We start from the raw sequence: 24,286 nt of genomic DNA, 5'->3' as shown, positions 1-24,286 counted from the left end.
GCGACGAACAACAGACGAGCTCCATCGACACTACCTGTGGTCACGCCTGGGAGCAGATGTGAATGTGTGTAGACTCAGCAACGCGGAAAGAAGCCTGTCCGACAACCCATACCCCTACGGCCTCTGCGTGTGTCGGGGTGAAACCAGCTAGTCGGGCTGGATCTTATAGGCTGATGCCAACCATGGGTCGCAGCAACAAGTACATGATGGTCACTGTGGAGTATCTGACTAGGTGTCCCGTCGCAGTGGCCATTCCCGACATGCACGGAGACAGTGGCCGAGGCATTTGCATCGAGTTACATTCTGCAGTACGGCATGCCAGGGAGGGTAGTGATCGACCAGTCAGCTGTCTAGACATTGAGAAGGTCTAGAGCACAGCCTACCACCCTGAGACCAATGGCCTGGTTGAGCAGTTCAACGGTACCCTGGCCAGGATCCTGTCCCACCTAGCTGCTGAAAACCAGCAATATTGGGACCTGTACCTGCCCCACGCACTGTACGCGTATTGAACAAAGCCGCAGACCTCCACCAGGGAGACCCTGTTCTGGGCACTGTATGGCGAGGAGGCTCACATGTCGGCAGACCTGCTATTCGGGGAAGAGGCCCCGCAGTCACCCAGGGTGGAGCACCCCTTACACCGGCACATTAACTCCATTAGAGAGGTTCGCGCGTGCTTGGCAGGAGGGCAAGATGCCACACGAGTGGCAGGACCACAGCAACTGGCCCCAAGCTGGGCCAGTGTGCCAAGCTCATCCGCGCTTGGACCGGGCCACTGCAGGTGCAGCGCAAGGTCTTGCGCTGGACATTAGAGGTCAAGGGAGTGGATGCCCCCCCGAGGGAAATATAGCGAACGTGCGTCAGCTGTGGCGGTGGCAACTCCCCGTCGAAGCCAGGGCAGAGGAAGATATGGCCCAGCCTAAGCAACCATTGGCCTTTCGAGCCCTCATGGGGCTGGTGACCCTTAACCCACGTGTGCCTGAGTTTGTTCCACAGAGACAGGCACTGGCAGGGCCAAGGGTGCTGATGCAATGTGATCGAATACGTGGCGGTCCCCAGCAGAAGTACGGAAATGGCCGCGCCAAAGCCCGTGGGAACTTCCGCTTCTCGCTGGGAGTAATTAAAATGTTGATTGACAGCAGGCGTGTGAGGGAGGTGGGGAGGCGTGAAACGGGAGAGTCGGGGTTACGTGATTGGTGCTGGCGAATCCCGTATAACCGCTCCCCCTATCGGTAGAAAATTAGGGAGCTAGGGCCCAGAGTGGACATAAACCAGGGGCAGGGGTGGGCAGTCTGGCGGTGAGTGAGCTGGAGAATGGTTGTGTGTGGATGAAGAGTCTTCGAGCTAAGTACGGTACATGTGGTCAGTGTCTTAACGTGTTATGATTAAACAAAAATAGGAAGCATTGATAAACTCATAAATCCGAAGAAATAGTGTGGATTTGTATGTAAAAATGTAATAAACACTATCGTAAATAAAGTCACGTGGAAATAAATAAAAATCTGTTTTATTTTCACTTACCTCGAGTCCTGGCTCACTTGCCAGAAGGGGCGATATGCATCACGTGGAGGATCGCTCCGCCGAACAAAATAGTTCCGCGGTTCGATTCGTAAGTAAGACCGAACGTTTGCAAGTGAGGATGGTTAATAATTACAATTATTGTTATGGAGGTTCGTTTAAGTTCGACATTCGTATGTCAGGGACTGTCTGTAGAGCCCATGAATGTGACCATCTCTCAGATGAAGAGGAGCAAGTTCCAGATGGCACACCTGAAGAAGTTGAATCTCTCCCTTCACAGTGTGAACAGAAGGAAGCTCATCGACCAAATGGTATCATCGTCGACATCATCAAAGCAGCGCAACCGACTGCTGGGATAAACTATTAAAACTTTTTTTTTTTACCAGGTAAGACCCACTGAGTTTTTAGCTCTTTTTTCAGAAGCTACCTGGCTATCTCAAATAACAACCCCTATATCTTTGGTTCTTTCGGTAAAATCACTTAGAAAAATCAATAATAGATCACGACGTTTCCATCGCAACAACAAGCAATCGTCTTCAGGTGAGAAAGAGAAACAAGCCGCTGTGACGGGGCATTATATAGATCCCCCCTCGGATCTATATAATGCAGCGGCTTGTTTCTCTTTCTCACCTGAAGACGATTGTTTGTTGTTGCGATTGAAACGTCGTGATCTATTATGATGTATTACTTATTTTTCTATCTACGTTACTTTACCAAAAGAACCCAAGAGTATGAATTCCTGCAGTCACGAAAGCTTCAAATCAAGATTGAATGCCGAAATAATTCCTTAATAAGGAAAGGGTAATCTGACTGACCTAAACTGTAATATTACATCTGTAAAAAAAGAAAATCCTGAGATTTTTTTCTCTTCGTTTTTACAGTGAACATCCTCAGTAGTTTTACAGTAGTTCACGATATTGTTCCCCTGCAAGCAGTCAACAAGTACATGCATTGAGAGCTGCGTGTGTCTGGCAGGCAGCCATGTTGTGCAATTGTCAATGGAAAACGATGATTACCTTTGGCGCATGGTAACCCAAGCGACCACAATGATCACAACGATCAGGATCACTGACACAGGGACGATCACGAGTATGTTTTTGACCGAGGTTGGTGGTGCTTCTGTCCAGCTGGACAATGCAGTATTGCTTGAGGTTGCTGTGGGAAGAGCTGCAGTCCCCTCTGAGACAACACAAACACACACGCCCACATTGAAACAATTTTTTATATTATTTTGCCAGGTAAAGTCTACTGAGCTATGTAACTCTCTTTCAGAAGCGGCCTGGCCACAAATGACAGCTCAACTGAGTGGCTTGTGGTGCCACAACGACGGGGCCGCTCTGCCGAGCCAGGGAGCCGCCCGGCTTCCACCACTGCACTGCCCCCCATCACCCCCCCCACCTAAGCACGCACCCGCACCCACGTAGGGCCTTGTGGTCGGGTCACCTACCCTGAGTTTTCACCCGAGGGCCCCCTCGGGGGGTTACCCCACGGTTTCTCAGGGCCAGGGAATTGGACAGGACCCTTCCCAGGCTAAGTAACACTGCGGCGCCGTGGGCGGATTTGAGATCGCACGACCACGGCGAGCTCAGAGAGCCCCGCAGTTAGAAACGCATACAAACACAAACACGGGTCAGCAAGGCAGATAGCTAGGATCAGGACCCGGGGCTGCTGCTTAGCCAAAAGGTCAAAGGCCGGCGGGATCGCAAAAGGGCGGGAAATCCTAGGCTCAGGATTGGTCGAGAGACCAAGGCGGTCGGGACGGGGGCGCCTAGCCTTTGATGTGGATAGTTTAAAAGAAAACGCAGGGGCAGTAGGGAACTCTCTTCTTCTGGAGTAGTGACACGGGGTCAACGACGAGGGAGTCATCGGGCGAGCCGCAGGATCGTCTGCAGGACGACCTGAGCGCCGCAAGGTCACCTAGGACTACAGACGGTATCGTATTACGCGCCTTACAACACCTCAGAGCGGAGAGTAGGATCCGTAGGAGAAGGTTAGTTCAGGGTAAGGACGAGTAGGAAAGCGGTGTAACAGAGAGCGCAGCATAGAATAGGGCTGCACGCCACTGGAGAGTGGGTTGGAAGCGCCTTGCTGGCTCGTACACACACGGGTGGCTCGGTGAGTTAACAAGGGTTAATAAAATCTCGAGCGTAGTAACAAAACCGTGTTGTTGGGTGTTTTTGAACGTGGTATTAGCGTGCACTGCATTCGCGGGTGTGTGGTCGTTGTATGCGTAAAGGCCGTGGTCTCTGTACGATGGTGCGGGTACGGAGGTGTGTGTGCTAACGCCCGGGGAGAGCACTTTTGTGTGTTGGCGTGCCTACGCAGCCGTGTGAGAGGAGAATCGTCCTTGCACGATACTTGTGTTGACGTGCACGCGCGTGTGCGAAACCGCGGTGCGCAGTGAAGCTGTTAGCTTTGTGCGAGCTTGCGTGTGCTCGAGCGCGTAATCGGCTGCGCATTGTTGTACGGTTTATCTTGCGCGCACGGCGGCGGCAACTTGAGTCGTTGTGTCGGCGTGTGCCCCGCTTGCGTGTGCTCGTTACGTGCGTAAAGTGCGGCGCGGTGGTGAGTTCCTGACCCCCAGCCCCGCGGCTCGAGCGCGTAATCGGCTGCGCATTGTGGTACGGTTTATCTCGCGTGCACGGCGGTGGCAACTTGAGTCGTTGTGTCGGCGCGTGCCCCGCTTGCGTGTGCTCGTGTGATCCCGTGTTATAAGTGTGAACGCGTGTGGTACGGTGTATGCGTAAGCTCTCGTCGTGCGAAATCGGCGTACCCCAGGTGCGCGATCGTAACGTGAGCGGCCAGCGCGGTGCAGAGCGGCGCAAGAGTGGGTATCGCGTGTGGAGCTGTATGTGTGTGCGCGCACGTTCACGACGTGTATAATACAGGTGCGCGATCCTAACGCGAGTGGTCAGTGTTGAGTGAGTGCCGTGCAGAGCTGTGTGTGTGGGAGTGCGCATACGTTCGTTACGTGTCGGATACGGATGCGCATTGGTAACGTGCCGCACAGGGCTATACTGCGAGCACGGCGTTTGATTGATGATGATGTGCGCACGTATGTTCGCAGCGTGGGAGCGCGGCGCGAGGCTGTAAATAGTAGGGGTGTCGCGTTCGAATGCCGGCGAAACCGTAGCGGGTAATAGGGAGGTGGGGTAACGTAAACGAATAGGGGATGCAGGCGGGAGGGACCCCGGGGGCCAACGGCCCCCACAAATTGGTGTCAGAAGCGGTACGGACCCCCGCGTTACCTCACGCTAAAATAAGACTAATATTTACCGGCCGGGGGGCCCCTTCGTGGAAGGCATTCGCCCGCAATCTCTTAGGGGCCAAGGAAATTAATGGATGGACGGACGCGCAGGCAGTATGTCAACTTAATATGAATCTTGATGGACGGGCAGCCGATTTTGTAGAAGCGTTACCCGCGAGCGCACAGACACAGCAAGAGGAGCTGATGCGCCAACTCGATCAGCGTTTTGGCACGCGTGACGAGGAGGAAGCAAAATCGGCCTTAGAGGCGCGCCGTCGCCAACCTGGCGAAGATCTACGTGATTACGCCGAGGATGTGCGCGAGTTAACAAAGATCGCACGCCCAGGGTACGCAACTGATGTTATTGAGGAACTGGCCGCCGAGAAAATCCAGCGGTACCTGTCTCGCACGGCGTGGTGGCAGCCAGACATGAGCTGCCCACGTCTTCCCTTTAACACCCTTGTCGAGCGCGCACGTAAGTGTGAAAGAATTCACAGCGAACGCGCGCAGCTCCGGGGGCTGGGACGAGAGCGCGCCATTGCGAGCCTGCACTCGGAAGACGAGGAGGAAGAACAGGAGCTCGCGAGGACGGTAAGGGGCCGGGAAAGAGAGCCACAGAGACCCAGCGAGACGACCCCGGGTTGGGTAGCCGGGCTACAGACCGGCATAGGAGATATACGCGAGGAAGCAAATAAAAATGTGAAGACCATCCAGTCTGAGATGGGGGGCTGGCCGGGAAGGTATCCCAATTAGAGTCCGAGTTGGAACAACTGCGTACAGGGAGAGGGAGCGGGCAGGGGACCCACTACGGAGCCGCCACCCCTCCCCGGACGTGTTATGTTTGCGATCGGCGAGGGCACCTCAGGAGGGACTGTCCTCAGGTCGCCCGAGCTAGACAAGAGCTAAGGTCAAACACTAAGGCCCCCCTAGAGAGGGGACCACCGGGGGGTGAAATCGACGTAGCCCCGACACGAACAAGCTGTAGTGATAATGGCGAGCGAGTGATCTCCACACAGGTTCCAGCAACAACGCCCACGGAAACGGTGACTCCTGGCGACTGGCTGCGGGAGCTGGTGGCGGGGATCACGGGGGCCACGTCGCTGGTGGAAGGGGAGGTAAACGGAGTGCGTACCCGAATCCTGCTGGACACGGGGGCGGTGGCCTCGCTCGTGAGCGCAGCGCACTGCAGCGCGATCGGGGTCGACGTGCGTCACCTGCAGGCACCGGACCGCGCGCTGCACACGGCGAGCGGAGCCGGAATGGGGCTGCTGGGGAGAGCCACCCTAGAGGTCCGCATAGGCAGTCAGGTGTGCACCCAGGAGTTCTACGTGTCGAGTGCGTTGTGTCACGAGTGTATCGCAGGTACTGACCTCTTAGAACGGCTGGGACTCAACGTGCAACCCCGCCAGCGATGCGCCACCATGGAGAGCAACGGCGAGCGGATACCGTTCTTGGGACGAGAACCGACGCGCCCCCGCTTCGCACTTGTGGCCGCTATCCTGGCGACGGCAGTCACCATCGGCCCGCTCACCGAGATGCTGGTGCCGGTGGCAACATCCCCCACCGACCCCGCGCTCCGACCATCAGGAGAGGTAATGCTAACTCCTCACCCGGAGTTGGCAAAACGGTATGGGATAGTGGGATCCGCCACATTGGTAAACGCAGATGGGGACCGATTGTTTATGCGGATGTTTAACCCCCACAATACCCCAGCGATACTGCGACGGCGCACCCCGATAGCCACCGTACACCCCCTGCACGCACGCCACTCTAACGAATCGGTGTTCGCACTCTGGGCTGAGGACCCCGGGCGTCCTGAGGGTGACCAGGACCTGGCCTGGCGAGTCGGCCCGACTCCCCGAGCCGAGGTCGTTCCCCTGCTCGACGCGTTACATGTACCATGGGCGGATTTACCTAAGGGAGAGGCCGATCGGCTGCGCGAGTTACTGCGGGAGTATGCCGACGTATTCAGTGAACACGACTCGAACGTGGGTCGGACCGATCTTGTTAAGCACCAAATTGACACCGGTGCAGCCCGACCCATCAAACTCCCTGCGTACCGAGTGGGCGCACCCGAACGCGCCCAAATCAAAGAGGCAGTTGGGGACATGCTTCGCGATAACATAATTCAGCCCTCGGCGAGCCCCTGGTCAGCCCCGGTGGTACTAGTAACGAAAAAGGATGGGTCAAGTCGGTTCTGCGTCGATTACCGTAAACTAAATGCAGTCACGCTCGGCGATGCCTTCCCCATACCCTGCATCGACGACACCTTCGACAGTCTCGCAGGAGCGCGGTATTTTTCCACCCTCGATCTGGCGTCCGGTTACTGGCAGGTGGAGATGACGGAGGAGGATCGGCCAAAAACAGCATTCACCACCCCGATGGGCCTGTTTGAGTTTCGAGTGTTGCCGTTCGGACTCACTAACGCGCCCGCGACGTTCCAGCGGTTGATGGAGTTGGTGATGCGGGGCTTGCAGTGGGAACAGTGCCTGATTTACTTGGACGATGTGATAGTGTTCAGTAGATCTTTGTCTGAGCATTGGTCCAGGCTTCGAGAGGTGTTCCAGCGACTGCGAGCGGCTCATCTCAAGCTCAAGCCACGTAAGTGTTACATCGCACAACGCGAGGTGGGGTACCTCGGGCATCGCGTCAGCGAGGCAGGCGTGCACACCGATCCGGAGAAGGTACGCGCCGTAGTGGAGTGGCCACGGCCAAGGAATCTGACGGAGATCAGATCATTTTTGGGGCTCGCCACCTATTATCGTCGATTTGTAAAGGGATTCAGCGAGATTGCACGCCCCCTCACCCAACTCACCTCCCCTAAGCACCCCTATCAGTGGACGGGGGCCTGCCAGACGGCCTTCACCACTCTCAAAGACCACCTCACCCACGCCCCCACCCTCGCTTTCCCCGATTTTACCGCCGATTTTATTTTGGACACCGACGCCTGCAGCAGCGGGCTGGGCGCGGTGTTGTCACAGGTACAGGATGGGACGGAACGAGTCATCGCGTACGCCAGCCGGACCTTGAGTGGGGCCGAGCTGAACTATTGCGTGACCCGCCAAGAGTTGTACGCCGTGATTTTCGCATGCAAACAGTTCCGGCCGTATTTGTACGGCAGGAGATGTCGCGTACGCACTGACCATTATGCTCTGCAGTTTCTTCTTACATTCAAGGAGCCGCGGGGGCAGATGGCCCGGTGGTTGGCGCAGTTGCAGGAGTACAACCTGCAAATCGAGTATCAGGCTGGCCGGACGCATGCAAACGCGGACGCCTTGTCGAGGCGACCCACGGTGTACGCCGAGACGAGGGCGGAGGAGGCCTGCCCGTGTTTCACGGGGGGACGCTGCCGGCAGGCAACGGACCCCCGAGAGGCCGCGGCCACTGACCCCCCCCCAGCGAGAGAGAGTGCAGTGTGCGCCACAGAGATCCTCACAGGTGGCACTGAGGATCCCGTCGACCGCCCGGCTAGCGCGGGACCCGCGGACCCGATCGGACGGATCCAGGAGGACGTCGGCTGCGCCTTCCCGGGCCTAAACGACGAGCAGCTGAGACAGACCCAGCAGCGAGATCCGGATCTGGCGGCGGTGGAGACGGCACTGCGAGAGAAGAAGGATGCACTACCAGGGCCCTGGAGCGGTTTGTATGCCCGGTTGTGTGTAGAAAACGGGGTGGTGAGGGAACTGGCCGACGCTGGGCAGCCGGGGTGCATCTGCGTTCCCGCCCATGTGCGACCCCAACTACTACGACTGGTACACGACCACCCGCTCGGGGGCCATGATGGGGAACGGCGCACCCGGGAGACTCTGCGTCGCCAGTATCTCTGGCCTAAATTGGCGCAAGATGTGGCCGCCTGGGTGCAGGGCTGCCGGGCCTGTCAGCAGTGTGGGCAAAAGCCGGCGAGGTACAAGGTACCCCTGAGGCCGTTCCGAGTCAGTCGGACGAATCAGTGGGTCGGAATCGACCTGCAGGGGCCCTTCCCACGATCCCACCGGGGCAACCGATATATTCTCGTAGCGGTGGAGTACTTCACCCGCTACCCCGTGGCGGTGGCTATCCCGGATAAAACAGCCCTCATAGTTGCCCGGGCCTTCGTGGAAAACTACGTACTTAAGTGCGGGATCCCCGAACGAGTCATTACCGACCAGGGTAGTGAATTCGAGGCCGAACTATTCCAGGCGCTGTGCCGAGAGTTCGGGATCCAGAAGGACCGAACCACGGCGTATCACCCCCAGGCGAACGGGATGGTAGAGAGGATGAACCAGACTCTGGCCGGGAAGCTTAAACGCATGGCGGCCGCGAATCAACAGGACTGGGACGAACACCTCCCCTATGCCCTGTTCGCCTACACCACCGCCGTTCACACATCTACAGGACAGACCCCGTTCCTAATGATGTTTGGTCGCGAGTCTCGCCTGCCCGCAGATCTGCTGTTCGGTGTCCCTCCGCCGCAACGGGAGGAAGGGAGCCACCCCGTGGAGCACTTGCTGGAGACCCTGCGAGGGGCCAGGGGCCGAGCCTACCCGCACGGAGAGGCCGCACACCAGCGGCAAGAGCAGGGCGCGCGAACCCGTATGGAGCCCCCCTTCTACACTGCGGGCTCCGAGGTGTGGCTGTACACTCCCCGCGTCGGTGCCGGACAGGTGGGGAAGCTGACCACCTACTGGCGAGGACCCTGGATTGTGAGACGGCAGATCTCACCATGGACGGTGCTGATTCAGGGAAGAGAGAGGGGCCGGGAGATGGTGGTCAACATCCGCCGACTGAAGCCGTGGCGAGCAGCCCCCGAGGGGGGGAGCCCCGCCGTCCAAAGTACCCCGAAACCCCGGGGTCCCCCCACCCCCCGTGCCCGGGGGCCTCGCGCAGTATATGGGCCCCACGGAGCCCCGGGCTCACTGCACTGCCCCCCATCACCCCCCCCCACATAAGCACGCACCCGCACCCACGTAGGGCCTTGTGGTCGGGTCACCTACCCTGAGTTTTCACCCGAGGGCCCCCTCGGGGGGTTACCCCACGGTTTCTCAGGGCCAGGGAATTGGACAGGACCCTTCCCAGGCTAAGTAACACTGCGGCGCCGTGGGCGGATTTGAGATCGCACGACCACGGCGAGCTCAGAGAGCCCCGCAGTTAGAAACACATACAAACACAAACACGGGTCAGCAAGGCAGATAGCTAGGATCAGGACCCGGGGCTGCTGCTTAGCCAAAAGGTCAAAGGCCGGCGGGATCGCAAAAGGGCGGGAAATCCTAGGCTCAGGATTGGTCGAGAGACCAAGGCGGTCGGGACGGGGGCGCCTAGCCTTTGATGTGGATAGTTTAAAAGAAAACGCAGGGGCAGTAGGGAACTCTCTTCTTCTGGAGTAGTGACATGGGGTCAACGACGAGGGAGTCATCGGGCGAGCCGCAGGATCGTCTGCAGGACGACCTGAGCGCCGCAAGGTCACCTAGGACTACAGACGGTATCGTATTACGCGCCTTACAACACCTCAGAGCGGAGAGTAGGATCCGTAGGAGAAGGTTACTTCAGGGTAAGGACGAGTAGGAAAGCGGTGTAACAGAGAGCGCAGCATAGAATAGGGCTGGACGCCACTAGAGAGTGGGTTGGAAGCGCCTTGCTGGCTCGTACACACACACGGGTGGCTCGGTGAGTTAACAAGGGTTAATAAAATCTCGAGCGTAGTAACAAAACCGTGTTGTTGGGTGTTTTTGAACGTGGTAATAGCGTGCACTGCATTCGCGGGTGTGTGGTCGTTGTATGCGTAAAGGCCGTGGTCTCTGTACGATGGTGCGGGTACGGAGGTGTGTGTGCTAACGCCCGGGGAGAGCACTTTTGTGTGTTGGCGTGCCTACGCAGCCGTGTGAGAGGAGAATCGTCCTTGCACGATACTTGTGTTGACGTGCACGCGCGTGTGCGAAACCGCGGTGCGCAGTGAAGCTGTTAGCTTTGTGCGAGCTTGCGTGTGCTCGAGCGCGTAATCGGCTGCGCATTGTTGTACGGTTTATCTTGCGCACACGGCGGCGGCAACTTGAGTCGTTGTGTCAGCGTGTGCCCCGCTTGCGTGTGCTCGTTACGTGCGTAAAGTGCGGCGCGGTGGTGAGTTCCTGACCCCCAGCCCCGCGGCTCGAGCGCGTAATCGGCTGCGCATTGTGGTACGGTTTATCTCGCGCGCACGGCGGTGGCAACTTGAGTCGTTGTGTCGGCGCGTGCCCCGCTTGCGTGTGCTCGTGTGATCCCGTGTTATAAGTGTGAACGCGTGTGGTACGGTGTATGCGTAAGCTCTCGTCGTGCGAAATCGGCGTACCCCAGGTGCGCGATCGTAACGTGAGCGGCCAGCGCGGTGCAGAGCGGCGCAAGAGTGGGTATCGCGTGTGGAGCTGTATGTGTGTGCGCGCACGTTCACGACGTGTATAATACAGGTGCGCGATCCTAACGCGAGTGGTCAGTGTTGAGTGAGTGCCGTGCAGAGCTGTGTGTGTGGAAGTGCGCATACGTTCGTTACGTGTCGGATACGGATGCGCATTGGTAACGTGCCGCACAGGGCTATACTGCGAGCACGGCGTTTGATTGATGATGATGTGCGCACGTATGTTCGCAGCGTGGGAGCGCGGCGCGAGGCTGTAAATAGTAGGGGTGTCGCGTTCGAATGCCGGCGAAACCGTAGCGGGTAATAGGGAGGTGGGGTAACGTGAACGAATAGGGGATGCAGGCGGGAGGGACCCCGGGGGCCAACGGCCCCCACAGGCTTATCACGTGAAATTTACAGATGCATAGAGATCCATACCGTCCCATAGACTAAACTTAACAGTTTTTTTTATAGGTAAAGCCCACTGAGCTATTTTCAGAAGAGCCCTGACCACACATGGAGTGGCAAGGGAGATAGATAACATCTCGCCACCCCGGTGCCCCAGTGACCCTCAACGGAGCCTACCAGACGGTATGGGTGTGCGTTGTAAGCGAGGGCCTCGAGTGAAGGGGCTGTACAAATATACAATTGGATTAGATATTTGATTAGATTCACAATTCAACTCAATGAATTAAGTCTAAATGTAAAATCAATGTGCGAATTGTTTTACATTTCGCAATCGTGCACATTTTTGACAAACAACCTTGTTCTAGTGTATGGCATTTTTACTGCAAATACAAAATACAAATTATTTTAGAACTGCTTTTGGTGTTTACGTTTGTTGTCCTTCCCCGCACCTCAGAGATTAGTACGGTTGGTCATGTTCGGTGGTGCAAATGAAGTTCAACATACACATATGGGTACGGGTCTTGTTGTGTTTAGTGTTATTGTCCTTCCCCCGCACCTCGGAGATTATTGGCATGTTTGGTTACGTACGGTGGTGCGAAAGAAGTTCCAAATATTTCCACGAGCTCATCCTGAAGGCCATGCACATAGCACAGGTAGTGTTTGACGCTGAGTGGCGAGGGGGATGCAGAGCAAAGCTGCTGAGTGGCAGCTCCGTGTGGTTGTTTTAACTCGCCGATCTCGTGATGAAAAGCAGCAGCCCCACGTGCTTTGTCAAGGGCCACTGGTGTCAGTGGTGGCCATGAGTGAAAGCCAGTGCATTAACCAGCGTGAAGTATGGCTAATCAACCAGCAGAGAATATATCAAGTTCAACATACACGCACACATCGTGTGGCTGCTGCTGCCTTCTCGCTCGAGTCTGTGGGTCTGACTTGCCCCTCCGAGTCGTATTTGGAAGGCAGATTATGACAAAGAGTGTACTTGTCATGCTTTTCAACGTGTCTCTGTCTGGAATGGAAGTGATGCACCTGGGGTTCTGGTCTTGTAAACACACCACTCATTGTTCTGGTTACAAGAACAGTATTTTACCGTTTAACAGTAAGCCTACATACACTATTTATCTGGACGGCATCCTTAAGTCCATAAAGTATAAACTTTTATGGAGATATATCAATAAAACATAAAAAGCGTGATGTAATTGTACCACCTGCATACTCTGGTTAGCGATTATGTTTACAAAGTCAAAGTAAAGTAGTGTGTTTAAATCTGTAATACATCATTTAGATTTTGGTCACTGACCATGTCACATGTGGTGGGATAAAATGTGGGGTAATTCATAATTATTCTGAAGATGTCTGATCGGCGTGGAAGAGTAGGCCAAATCAACTTTCCAGTTGGGCTACCCAGAGTTTCCTCAAGCGCATACATATACGTATGTCGAACTTCTTTCACACCGTACGTAGCCAACTCTGCTAATTAATTGGAGGTGCGGACCCTTTAGCAGGACTGTCCCTAGGGTACGGCCAATCGTTTTAAATTCCATGTCCAACTTACCTGGGCGATTCGACACCCAAAGTTGCAGCGAGCTTTGACCTTCGTCATACATGGGCAGCAGTAGCACATCGCACTTGTACGAGCCGGCATCCGACGTTTCGACGCTGGCTATTGTGATGGACGCCTTGCAGCTCTCAGTGCTGCCATGCCACTCGGCCCTTGGGTTGTAGCGCCGAATCGAGCCGTCGTTCCCCAGCACCTGAGGCAGCGCGAGAAACGGTGTTCGTCACGCGAATTGCACGGCCCTTATCCACTGCTGGATGCGGTGGCAGTGCCCACGTGATGTGTACCGATCGACCAACTGTGGTTAACTGTTAACCCTGGTTACTTGCATAGTGGTAAATGGAGATTACATTTAGTAAAATATCATTTGACAAAAGCTCGGTACAAGGCACGAACCGTTACAAAGTGTTGGGGGTACAAAAATGTTGCGGACCGCAGCCCAAACTCAGTGCTCCTGGGTTCTGGGAGGGGGAGAGGCTCTCTGCTCCGCTCACACAGGGACCGCGAGCGGGAAGCGGAGAGTTTTTATATGGGGGGTGGAAGGCAAGGGGAAGAGGAACAAAATAAAGGGAAAAGGAGTGGGGGAGGGGAGCAGACGTAACAAAATCCACCACAACAAAATAAGCTACACGCGTCAGGTGAGTTTAACGTCAGTACAAGTTCCGCAGGGAAGTGATTAACACGCCCGCATCCTCCCCCGGACCTCTCTTTATGTGCACCTCACGCGAGGCTCAGCAGGCACGGGGACTCTGGCTTCGAACTCTCGCTCCCTGCCCTTAGGGGCCGTCCATAAATGACGTCACGCGATTTTTTACGATTTTTGACCCCCGCCCCTCTTCACACAGCGTCACAAAAAGACAGACCCCCCCATCAAATATGACGTCACAAAGCTCTGCCGCCCCCAAAACCATATTTCCATTTTTAAAATAAAACATGCTTCAAATCGCTTTAAACTATTGTCATTGTAGTGCGTATTTAATGTGGCGCTGCACTCTGATATTGTAGGAGAAAACACGTATTAAAAAGGAGGCGTTGGAAAGCTTAAATTTAGCATACAATTCACTTGAAAATATGCAACGTCTAACTAAAAATGCCGATGTTCAGAATATTAAATTGAAATTATGTTATAATTATAAAATATTAAAAGTAATTATAACTATAAAAAAACTTGAACTTTGTAGTAGAACGAAGCAAAATGGAGAGTACAATTATAACAATCATATATTTATTCCACAGAATGAAAAGCCCTGGTAGAATCATTAGAATACAAATGTTTAATAACAATCATTAAAAAAATATTCAAAATGAATGCTTCTCCATTCTCCCATGGAGAAGCAAAATGCTCCTTCATGGAATAAATAAAAGGTGACCTTAGTTAATTTACATAATCAAATAGTTAATAATGAAAATTAATCAAAATTCGTGTTGATATAACAATACTATATTTATTTAAGGTTGCGCATTTTGATGTGACGTCACAATTCTCACCCCCCCCCACTCGTCACACATCGTTACAAATGTCTACCCCCCCCCCCCCGAGGTGCGTGACGTCATTTATGGACGGCCCCTTAAGCTTTGTGGCTTGAATGTTCTGTTTCAGTGAGGGCGAGTAACGTGTTATGCCACTGCTTCCATGAGGGGGGTTCATGGTCTTTTCAATTCGCCAGGGTAGCCTTCCTAGCAGTGATATTAAAGGTTTGCAGCAGTGAGGTAACAGTCTTTTGGAGTAGGGGAGGGGGCGGTTGTCCAGTAAAGCAACGTTAAAGAGGAAGGAATCATCACACCCAGGTATTTGACGTGAGTTGGGCACGACTTAAAGGGTAACAAATCCTCTTGGGGTTTGGGAAAGTTGGGAGATCGGGGCATGACCACCGATTCAGTTGCGTTTGGCTGGTATCCTGATGCTACCCCGCATGTCCTCACTGGGGTTAAAATGGCTGGGATTGAAATTTCCGGGTCTGTGACATGATGAGAGTATCGTCGACATGAAGGTTGCTTTTATTGTCCACTACTTTACAACTAACACTTGAGATTTGTTGAAAATAATTAAATATTTTTAAAATGTAAACATTCACAATGTTCGCATCATCAAAATCGTTGCTATTTGTGAGTGGGGTCACTAGGACCCGAGACCACACAGGAATGTATGTTGAACTTTAAGATGGTACATAGCCAACCGGATAATGGAATACCACACCACTTGTCTCCTGATTTCGTATGTGGAGGGTTGATCAGTATGTTTGTGTGTAGATAGATATCTGTGTGGGTGTGTTCATGTCGATGTTATGCGGAGTGGTCGCGTAGCGCTTAGTGTGCTGCACTACGAACCCGGTGACCCGAGTTCGAATCCCGCTCACGGCCAACGCCAGTTACGATTATGTCAATTGGTCCTGGACCTCCCCTAGGTGGACTCAGCCTCAAATTAGTACCTCGTGTGGTGTTTACATCGCCACTCGGCAGACAAAGGCGGTCGAGCGTGCCACTGGCCACCGACCCCCTCGTGTACTGTTCTGGCCTTGATAGGTGTTACTCGCTAGCAGCACTTGCCCAACAGTATGATAAGGCTTTACGGGTGATCTCTGTCGCGTCGATGTTAGCGACTGAGTCAGCATTTAGTGTCTCGTTGAGAATCTGAAATGTCGCTGGCGAGAAGTTGATGTGATCAGCGGTGTTATAAAGTTGCGCGAGTTTTACTCTCTGATTTTAAGAAGCGGTAAGGGGAAGAGTCCGACAATTGTGTACGTTTGAACCCAAATGGGTAACACAATTTATAAATATATATACGGTTCCACACTTGGAACAATCGGTAGGTAGTGTCTCCTGTCACTGTGACACTTCTATTGTTATTCTACAAGTTCATGGAGAGTTCTCACAACCCAGCTGCTTTCTCTCTCTCTTCCTCTCCAGCATTGACAACTCTAACTGCCATTCTCCCCCTTTGCATCTGCTCTTCAAGTCACTTAACTCCCTTAACTGACTTGAACTGCCTTAACATCTTGCCGCGGTGGCGGGCGAGATGTTATCTCCCTCGCCTGGTATACAGTAGGTCGTGGGTTCGATCTTAACCCTGTCGCATGTGTTTTTTGAAATTCATAATAGATGTTTTTTGGTTAGATAAAAAAATGATAAATGCTTCGCTAAACCCGCCGCCAACCGACACAGCTAATTAGGAAGGTTTTTCATCTTAAAAAAACATGCCAATTCGTTACTAGTGTAGTGATGTATATTGAGTCACTACGGCGTCTAGCGCAGCTACTGGAGAAGAGTGGTACTGTGTATGTTAGAGCCTCTCTCTTGCACCAGGGGTGTATGCCATGGTTCTGGTGACGGTCAGAGAGAGGGTACTTCAGGTCATGACAGTCTGGGTGAACCCGAGAGGGCACGTGACTGAGACAGGGTAGCGAGGGGGGCCAAGGGGTGGCGTGAGGGACACGTGATACTGGGTCCGGAACCTTCTAGCAGGATCTAGAAGGGGGCGTGGCCGAGGGTGGAGCCAGGCCACACTCTGAGGCATAAAAGGGATGTCCCGAGAGCAGATCCAGGCTGTCATCTGCAATCAACCTGCCGTGCTACGTCTCCTCGATCTTCGGTCGTCACGTTCGCCATCGTGGGTTAGGCAGTACGTTACTGACCTGACCCGGTTATGTAGTTGCCCGTTGTGGTTCAGTCACTCGTGGAAGTTAGTTACCACTTACGTCGTTATTCTGTACGTTTATGTAGTTACCCTGTCAGGGTGTTGTAATAAGCGTGTTGCCTCCAAGTCCTAGTGTGTGTCTCCGTGGAACCCACTACACTAGTACAGCACACCGGTGTATTGGAGATTAAACCCACAACATTTACAATTCGAGCATGACGTTTTGCCAGTAATTACAACTCGCATCATCAACCATATTTGTGGAGAAATCCTCCGAAATGTGATGTCGTCACTTGTGAGCCAATCAGCGTGCGAAGGCCAGAGGGGGGTGGAGTTAATGTATGCATATACATTACAATGGATATCCATTACCAATTGGGTTATTCGTATATTTGGACATTGTTCTCCTGTGGTCGCACACAATTATCTCCGTGCCGTCCACTTTTCCCCTCTACATTTATAAATTACATGCGTTTAGAGTATTTGGCTTGCTACTATGCATTTCCACATGGTGATAAGCCACTTTGATGAGCTATCATTTGTGATTGCCAGGTCGATTCTGAAAAAGAGCAACTAATAAAGTGGGCCTTACCTCATAAATAGAAAACAAATAGTTGTAATAGTTTAGTGTCATAAGCCTTGCTCCAACGTGCCATCCTGATGCACAATCGATCTCACCTTCTTACTCACGGATCCAGAGTCTCTCCACCATCGTACCACGGTGTCTGTCACACCGACCGTGTTGCAAGTATAATGGCAGCTCAGGAACGCGGTCTCGCCAGACTGGACGGTGACTTTGCTTGGGGTCTGGACAACTAATGCCTGTACACTCAGTAGCACTTAATGCAGCATCAAAGATGCTCTCACACACATACACACGCACAGGAGCACAAACCACACACGCACACAGTGAGCAACGGGTTGAACTCACACCGTTGGTACCCCTGCAATAACGTAGACTAGCAGGAACCTGCTAAACATCGGCGGTAGAATAGTTGGCGAATATGTACGTTGTATCATCACTTCCTCTCCTGGACCTCACCAATGTCGTGTGACGTCATAACCCGCCCCTTCTCATCAACGCACCCCTATCTAGCGTGACGTCACCACCTCTCTGCTCTAACTCACCAGTATCGTGTGACATCATCACACCTCCCCTCTCCTTACTACCTCCTTGGCCCGTGAACCAAAACAAGTATCTATGAGTGTGTGCAATGGGTGAAGTGTTTACGTGTACATTCAATGTGTTATGTCATATACATTGTATATATATGGCATAGTAATTCCATAAAAATCTCACTTAAATACAGTAAAAGCCGGCATCCATGGGGAATACAGAGTGCCGGTTAATCAAATACGCCGGTTATCTGAGACTGGTTATATGGTTCACCTCATTTTACAAGTACATGAAACTTTTCTTCAAGAAAGTAACTAAACCTACGTTTTAACTATGATGTAAGAATATATAATAATCATTCTAAGTTGACTGTAGAGAAGCAGATTAGAGTACAGAATACAGAGTAACGCTACAGCACAAGGACATCGAGTCTTCCGATAGCGCCGCTACCACTCGGCAGCATCCTGACGATTCCAATTTATAGAAGCTCACAGCAAGATGCCAGCGTGGCTATTGGGATTTTTTTCACGGATACGTGAATGAATATTCCGTTATATATGGAATAGTAATTCTGTAATTATCTCACTTAAATACAGTACAAGCTCGGTTATCCGGCATACATGGGGAACGGAGGGTGCCGGTTAATCAAATGTGCCGGTTATCTGAGAGTAGTTATACTTAGGGTTCACCACATTTTCCAAATACATGAAAGAAGCTAAGCCTACAATGTAACTATGATGAAATTAATAATAATCTGTTTTACAAAGGTACTCACCAGTCAGTTATAGAGCATTCTAAGTGGATTGTGGAGAAGCAGATTGGAGTACAGTTTATAAAGTTACACTACAGGACAAGGACATCGCACAAGGACAGCACACGGACATCGAGTCTTTCGCCAGCACCGCCACCACTCAGCAGCGTCCTGAAGCTTCCACAAACAACCAATCTTTCGGAGCAGCTCGCAGCCAGATGCCGGCGTGGCTCTTGGGATTTTTTCCCTGATACGTGAAGGAAGATTCTGTTATCACCGTCTATATGACAGATGCCGGTAAATAGAGCATTCCGGATTGATAAACTTAGGATAACAGGGCTTTAGAATTGTACCACCTGTGTCTCGGCACAAGGAACAGAAACATATAAAACTCACAAGGAAAAAAAAACCCGAGAAAACTACAACACCCAAACGAACAATGTTGCACCTGAGACCAGTTTTCATGATCTGTAGATTTTCAAGAATGAATAAGCGCCGAACCCAGAAATGGAGGAAGCGAAAAAAAGATGCAGAATGACCGGTTTTTCAACAGCAGCCCAGCCTGATCGAGAATGATGCTGGATGTAATTACCAGCGAAACGTCACGGTACTCAAGTTGTCAATGTTGTCGGTTTACTCTCCAACACACCGGTGGTATTGAACTAGCAACGAATTGGTACGTTTTTGTTTACGTGACAAACCTTACTGATTGGCTGTTGTGTGGTGGTGGGTTCCCGACACATTTATACTTTTGCGATCTAACCCATAAATACCTTTATTATGAATAAAATTAGAAGCGAAAGCCTACGTGTCAAACTAAACTTGGTTTGTTAATGTTATATACATTTTCTTTGAAATGATTGGCTTATACTAGAGACGGCCTCCTTTATAGCCTTGTCTCACCACCGGTATTAGACCACAGAACAACGCCAAAATGTGATCATCACAAAGGCATTACAAATATCGAAACATTCACAGCTTTAGAAATGACATCAAATAAGACTATGAACCACCAAATTATATGCAGGGTCTCAATAAAAAAAAGGACGAGATATTAATGAGTGCACTACAATCTTGCTTTGAACAATGACAGGCGAAAACAAATGTGGCTTACAACAAAATGAATAGAGGATTCTCTTCATGGCCATGCACCCGAACGTTCTTGTCAAACCAGGCCTGGTTTGAGTTGCCATTGGAGAGGCACGTGACTGTCACGTGCCTCTCCAATGGCAACTCACCACTCTTTGCTTTGGTCGGGAGTGGACTCGAGTTCAGTTCGCTGGCATTGTAGTTCTGAGCGTAAACCACTTTTCCAATGCTCTCCACGTTAAACCTGCAGACCTACAAACACACAAGAAGCTGTAAGTACAGGCAGGCCTCGACTTACGAACGCCAAGTTTATGAACCAGCATCATGTGGCTTTATTTTATGTTTAATTTACTATACAGCATTTATCACCCTATTACATGCAAACGTACAATAATTATTATTTGTGAGTTTAACTACGCTTCCCTTTTTCGTTTAGCCGTAATAACACATTCTATAACACTGACCAAATGAGCATTTAAATACAGTACATTGTGGTGTTCCTACTTACGAGCCTCGGGAACCTAACCCCGATCGTAAGTCGGGGACTGTCCTAGGAGCACAGCGTCATTTTTTTACTTTGTGTGAACGATACGCACCGTATACTCGAACAACGAGTAATAAACAATTTGTTTAACTAGAATTTCGGCGGTGTACGGCCACCTTATTCTCGCTCCTGCGGAGGCCTTCTCAGCGCTTCGTGCCTCGCCCGTCACCCCACTGATGTCCTCTTCTCCCACCACCCCCAAATGTGTCCAGATACTAATGGGTGTGTAGGCATTAAAGTTTACAAAACACATTTTTTTTCGGGGCGGGGAGGTCAACTTTTTACCCTAAATCTGAGGTTGGGGAGGTCCACACTATAACTTTTGATTCAGGCCTTCTGAAATGATATTTTAATTTAGTTGACGGACAAACGGAACGCCGGCCTTTTATAATGGATAACCTAAAACAATGCAGATTACTGTTCGAGATTTGAAGCTTGATACAGTAAATCTAGCTGTGACGGTCCCACCTGATGACGGAGACTTGTGTTGCCTCCGAAACGTCGTGATTTATTATTTTATGTTTATTTATTTTATTACTCTTATTAATTTTATTTTTTACCTACGTGACTTTACCGAAAAAACCTAAGAGTACAGATTACTGTTGTGTAAAATCATTGATGCAAATCGCTTCTCACAATCGCTGGAACTCATCAATGGCTCTGCGTTAGTGAACGTGCGTAAACAGCTATTATCGGCTGCTGCTGCATGGCTACGTGATGGTCAACAGAGACGCCACTGTTGTACTGAACTATGCAAGCTTCGTCTACGCTCCCCACGTTCACCGATTTCCACTGACCAGGGTGGATAAGTTTGGATTATTAATAACAACAAAAAACACATTTGAAAGGTGGCGCATTTCATTCGCAGAGCCCAATGCGCCGCGTGTGTATGAAATGCTGGACATGAACAGAACCTGCAAAGTGAAACGGCCATAATAGCTGTACACGTACACATGCATGCAAAGATCAACGATCACCCGCATAGTCTTAACAGACTGTTGGGGCAAGTGCTGTTAGCGAGTAGCAGCACCTATGAAGGCCGGCACGGCACACGAGGGGGTGGGTGACCAGGACCATGCCCAGCCCACTTTGTCTCCCCGTTGGCGATGTTTAAAACAACGCCAGTTACTCATTTGAGGCTGTCGACTAGGGGAGTCCCAAGAACGGTTACGATAATCGTTACCGGTGTAGGTTGTCAGAAGGAACTAAACTCGGTTCGAGCGCAGGGCACTAACAGCGGCACCACCGCTCCCCACATACGCACACACAACACGGTCAACACACGAGAAAAAAGTTCAACATAAACACGAATAACGATTCTTAAAAACTAAGCATAATTTAATCTTACCTTTCTTTCTCAGACATGGGAATTCCACTAGTACGTGGTAGGCGTGGCATGTCGGAGCTGTGCACATTCCGATTGGCTTACCGTGAAAACTGAGATTGAGGGAGCAGCCTATGACACCTCCACACTTACCTTGCCCGTGACCTCATTGTGACCTGCCCATGTACCACACAGGTATTCCACGATTTACAATATGGGACGCGTTCTGAAAAATAAAAGTCGCGTCAAAGAACATGTCGTAAATGGAAAATGTATTTTCCCACTATTGTAATCCTAAATGTAGCCGGTGTTAGCTGCGATGAACCACACGTATAATTGTGCACTTTGCCGCTTGCTCCAGGTGCGCTTTATACTGGTAGGAACCTCCTGGTTACACCGGCTCACAGGGGATTATTGTGTCCGTCGTGCAGGGAGGGGCTGGCGAGGGGAGTGAGGGGCTGGTTGGGGAGGGGAGGGAGGGGCTGGGTGAGGAGGGGCTGGTCACCCCGTGGTGCCCTTATAAAACTCAACGTTTAACCTACTCACGCCGGCTTGTGCCCGCCCTCACAGTCGGGCATATTTGCGGAATACACCACGCCGCCATTGACTCTGGCCATTGACCGAGCAACCCAACGTTCCTACCAGCTCCTTCCGCAGGAATGTGTTTATTATTATAAGAGAAGGCAATGGTGCAGGGGCGGTTTCTTCATTAGGGCGATTGGGCGACGCACCACCAATGTCATTCAACCACAGAGTCACGCTAGCCGTCACTGTGCCTCTGGATATAGTCCAATCAGCGTCATGTCACGTTCTGTGGAGTACCGCCTCTTTTTGGGCAATTTCACTCCGGCTGAGAATCGCCCAGATTGTTCCCATAGACTTACATTCAAAGATGTTTTTTTTCGAACGGGGGGCGCTGCAATGCATTTTCTATGGCTTCCGGGAGGGCTCGCACTAACGTGCTTACGTCATCATACGTAAGCACGTTTCAGTCAACAATTTTATTTATTAATCTGAGTACGACGTTTCGCCAGTTATTACAACTTGCTTCATCAGGCGATAGCCAAATTTGTGGAGAAGTCCACCTGTTTCGTTCCTTATATAAAGGCGAATTTCTATCTCCCCGTGATCGGGTGGATTTGTATTCGGTCCTCCGGGTTTTCCTTCCATATTTAGAATCGGCATCACGCGATTAGAGTATTCTGGCTACTGATATAAATATCCACGTGACGATAAGCCACTTCGTTGAGTGATGATTTGTGGCCAGGTCAGTTCTGAACAAGAGCTATATATCATGGGACCTCCTTTGCCAGTACCAAAATATGAGAATAGGTTTTCCCCTTTTTTCTAGCAACAAAACAGGTGTTAAGATGTTAAAACACCAAACTGAAACCTTTTACAAGGAATCATGTCTGCATTAACCACAATACTTGTAGTCAGAAAAAAAAAATACTCTGATAATATATGCATTGTCTTTGAAACTGATTGGTCCACACCAGAGACAGCTTTCTTTGGAGCCTATTCTCGAACGGTGTTAAAAAAAAAAGTACGCCTTTTGGCGTCCTCTGGTTTAACACCGTTTGAGACTAGGCATTATGTAATACCCCCATAACCGCAATTATCCCTCATTTGAGGCTGAGTCCACCTAGGGGAGGTCCAGGACCAATATAAATAATCGTAACTAGTGTTGGCCGTGATCGAACTCGGGTCACCGGGCTCGTAGTGCAGCACACTAAGCACTACGCTACCACTCCGCATAACATCGACATGAACACACCCACTGTCTCGGCCTCGTTGTGCGCTGCGTTGCACCACTGAGTAGTTAATCTCTTATTAAATAAACCTTCAGAGCCAGGTCAAACATCCGACTCCAAACGTATTTAATTAATTTAACATGGTAAAACTGGAGGTGTGTGGTGTGAGTGGCTGTATGTGGGGTAAGTGGAGGTGAGTGGGGTAAGTGGAGGTGAATGGGGTGGGTGGGGGGAGTGGTTGTGTGTGGGGTGAGTGGTGGTGTGTAGGGTGAGTGGAGGGGAGTGGGGTTTTTGGGGTGAGTGGTTGTGTGTGGAGGTGAGAGGGGGAGTGGGGGTGAGTGGGGTGAGTGGAGGTAAGTGGGATGAGTGGTGGTGTGTGGGGTGAGAGGAGGTTAGCGGAGGTGAGTGGGGTGAGTGGAGGTGAGTGGAGATGAGTGGGTTAGTATCGCCGGTATGGGCAGGATCTTAGTGGCTGGGCCGGTGTAAACTCCACCGTGAGTGGGCCGACCCAATTAATTTTCGATCTGCAGTAAATAAACTCGGGACTGTAATACTTTTGATGTATTCAATGGTCGTCCGATGGCGAGGAGATGTTATCCTTCTCGCCTGGTATGCAGGAGGTCGTGGGTTCGATCCCGACCCTGACCGATGCCTTGTGTATATTTGGAGTGTGTGTGTGTCTCTCTCTCTCCCGTGGTGGTCGCGTTGAGTTTTTATTACGTGTGGCCAGGTCGCTTCTGAAAAAGAGCTACCTAACTCAGTGGGGTTTACCTGGTATTATCGCTCAAGCAGTGGCCACATCTTTCTGGCACCGATCTCCGATGCCAGCGGGTGGCCCAATCGGCGTCTGCCGAGCCGCATGCGGCTCTTTAATCCACCACACGCGGCCCTTTCGAAGGGGTCATAACGTAGAACACGCGATCCCAGTAGTGGCAAAGACTGATGAATGTCTCCCGTGCTGTGAAGAATAATATCCCCCGTCGAAGCAGAAATATGTCCCAACAT

General features: G+C 51.5%; 2 protein-coding genes across 3 annotated transcripts in view; one reads left to right on the top strand and one right to left on the bottom strand.

Moving 5' to 3' along the window:
- Positions 1 to 6,155, top strand: part of LOC133359978 (butyrophilin-like protein 2) — a 155,288-nt gene extending 149,133 nt beyond the window's left edge. The window contains exon 5 of the mRNA XM_061578547.1: positions 2,788 to 6,155. Coding sequence (XP_061434531.1) covers positions 2,788 to 2,939 — 152 coding nt within the window. The 3' untranslated portion in view covers positions 2,940 to 6,155. The remainder of the gene's footprint in view (positions 1 to 2,787) is intronic.
- LOC133359986 (myelin protein P0-like) overlaps positions 1 to 21,614 on the bottom strand; it is a 34,977-nt gene extending 13,363 nt beyond the window's left edge. The window contains exons 1-6 of one of the 2 annotated variants that reach the window (XM_061578555.1): positions 21,552 to 21,614; positions 19,824 to 19,911; positions 19,685 to 19,766; positions 17,381 to 17,541; positions 13,066 to 13,264; positions 2,532 to 2,694 (exon numbers count right to left, since the gene is read on the bottom strand). In XM_061578555.1, coding sequence (XP_061434539.1) covers positions 2,532 to 2,694; positions 13,066 to 13,264; positions 17,381 to 17,541; positions 19,685 to 19,763 — 602 coding nt within the window. In that variant the 5' untranslated portion in view covers positions 19,764 to 19,766; positions 19,824 to 19,911; positions 21,552 to 21,614. Of the gene's footprint in view, positions 1 to 2,531; positions 2,695 to 13,065; positions 13,265 to 17,380; positions 17,542 to 19,684; positions 19,767 to 19,823; positions 19,912 to 20,319; positions 20,715 to 21,551 lie in introns of those variants that run through there. The other variant, XM_061578557.1, reaches the window with a different exon arrangement.
- Between the last annotated feature and the right edge of the window lie 2,672 nt (positions 21,615 to 24,286).

The sequence above is a fragment of the Lethenteron reissneri genome, chromosome 66 (assembly GCF_015708825.2).
Source record: "Lethenteron reissneri isolate LAM-NWPU_2019-01 chromosome 66, ASM1570882v1, whole genome shotgun sequence".
NCBI classification, from domain to species: Eukaryota; Metazoa; Chordata; class Hyperoartia; order Petromyzontiformes; family Petromyzontidae; genus Lethenteron; species Lethenteron reissneri.
This window is presented reverse-complemented; position numbering and strand designations above follow the sequence as displayed.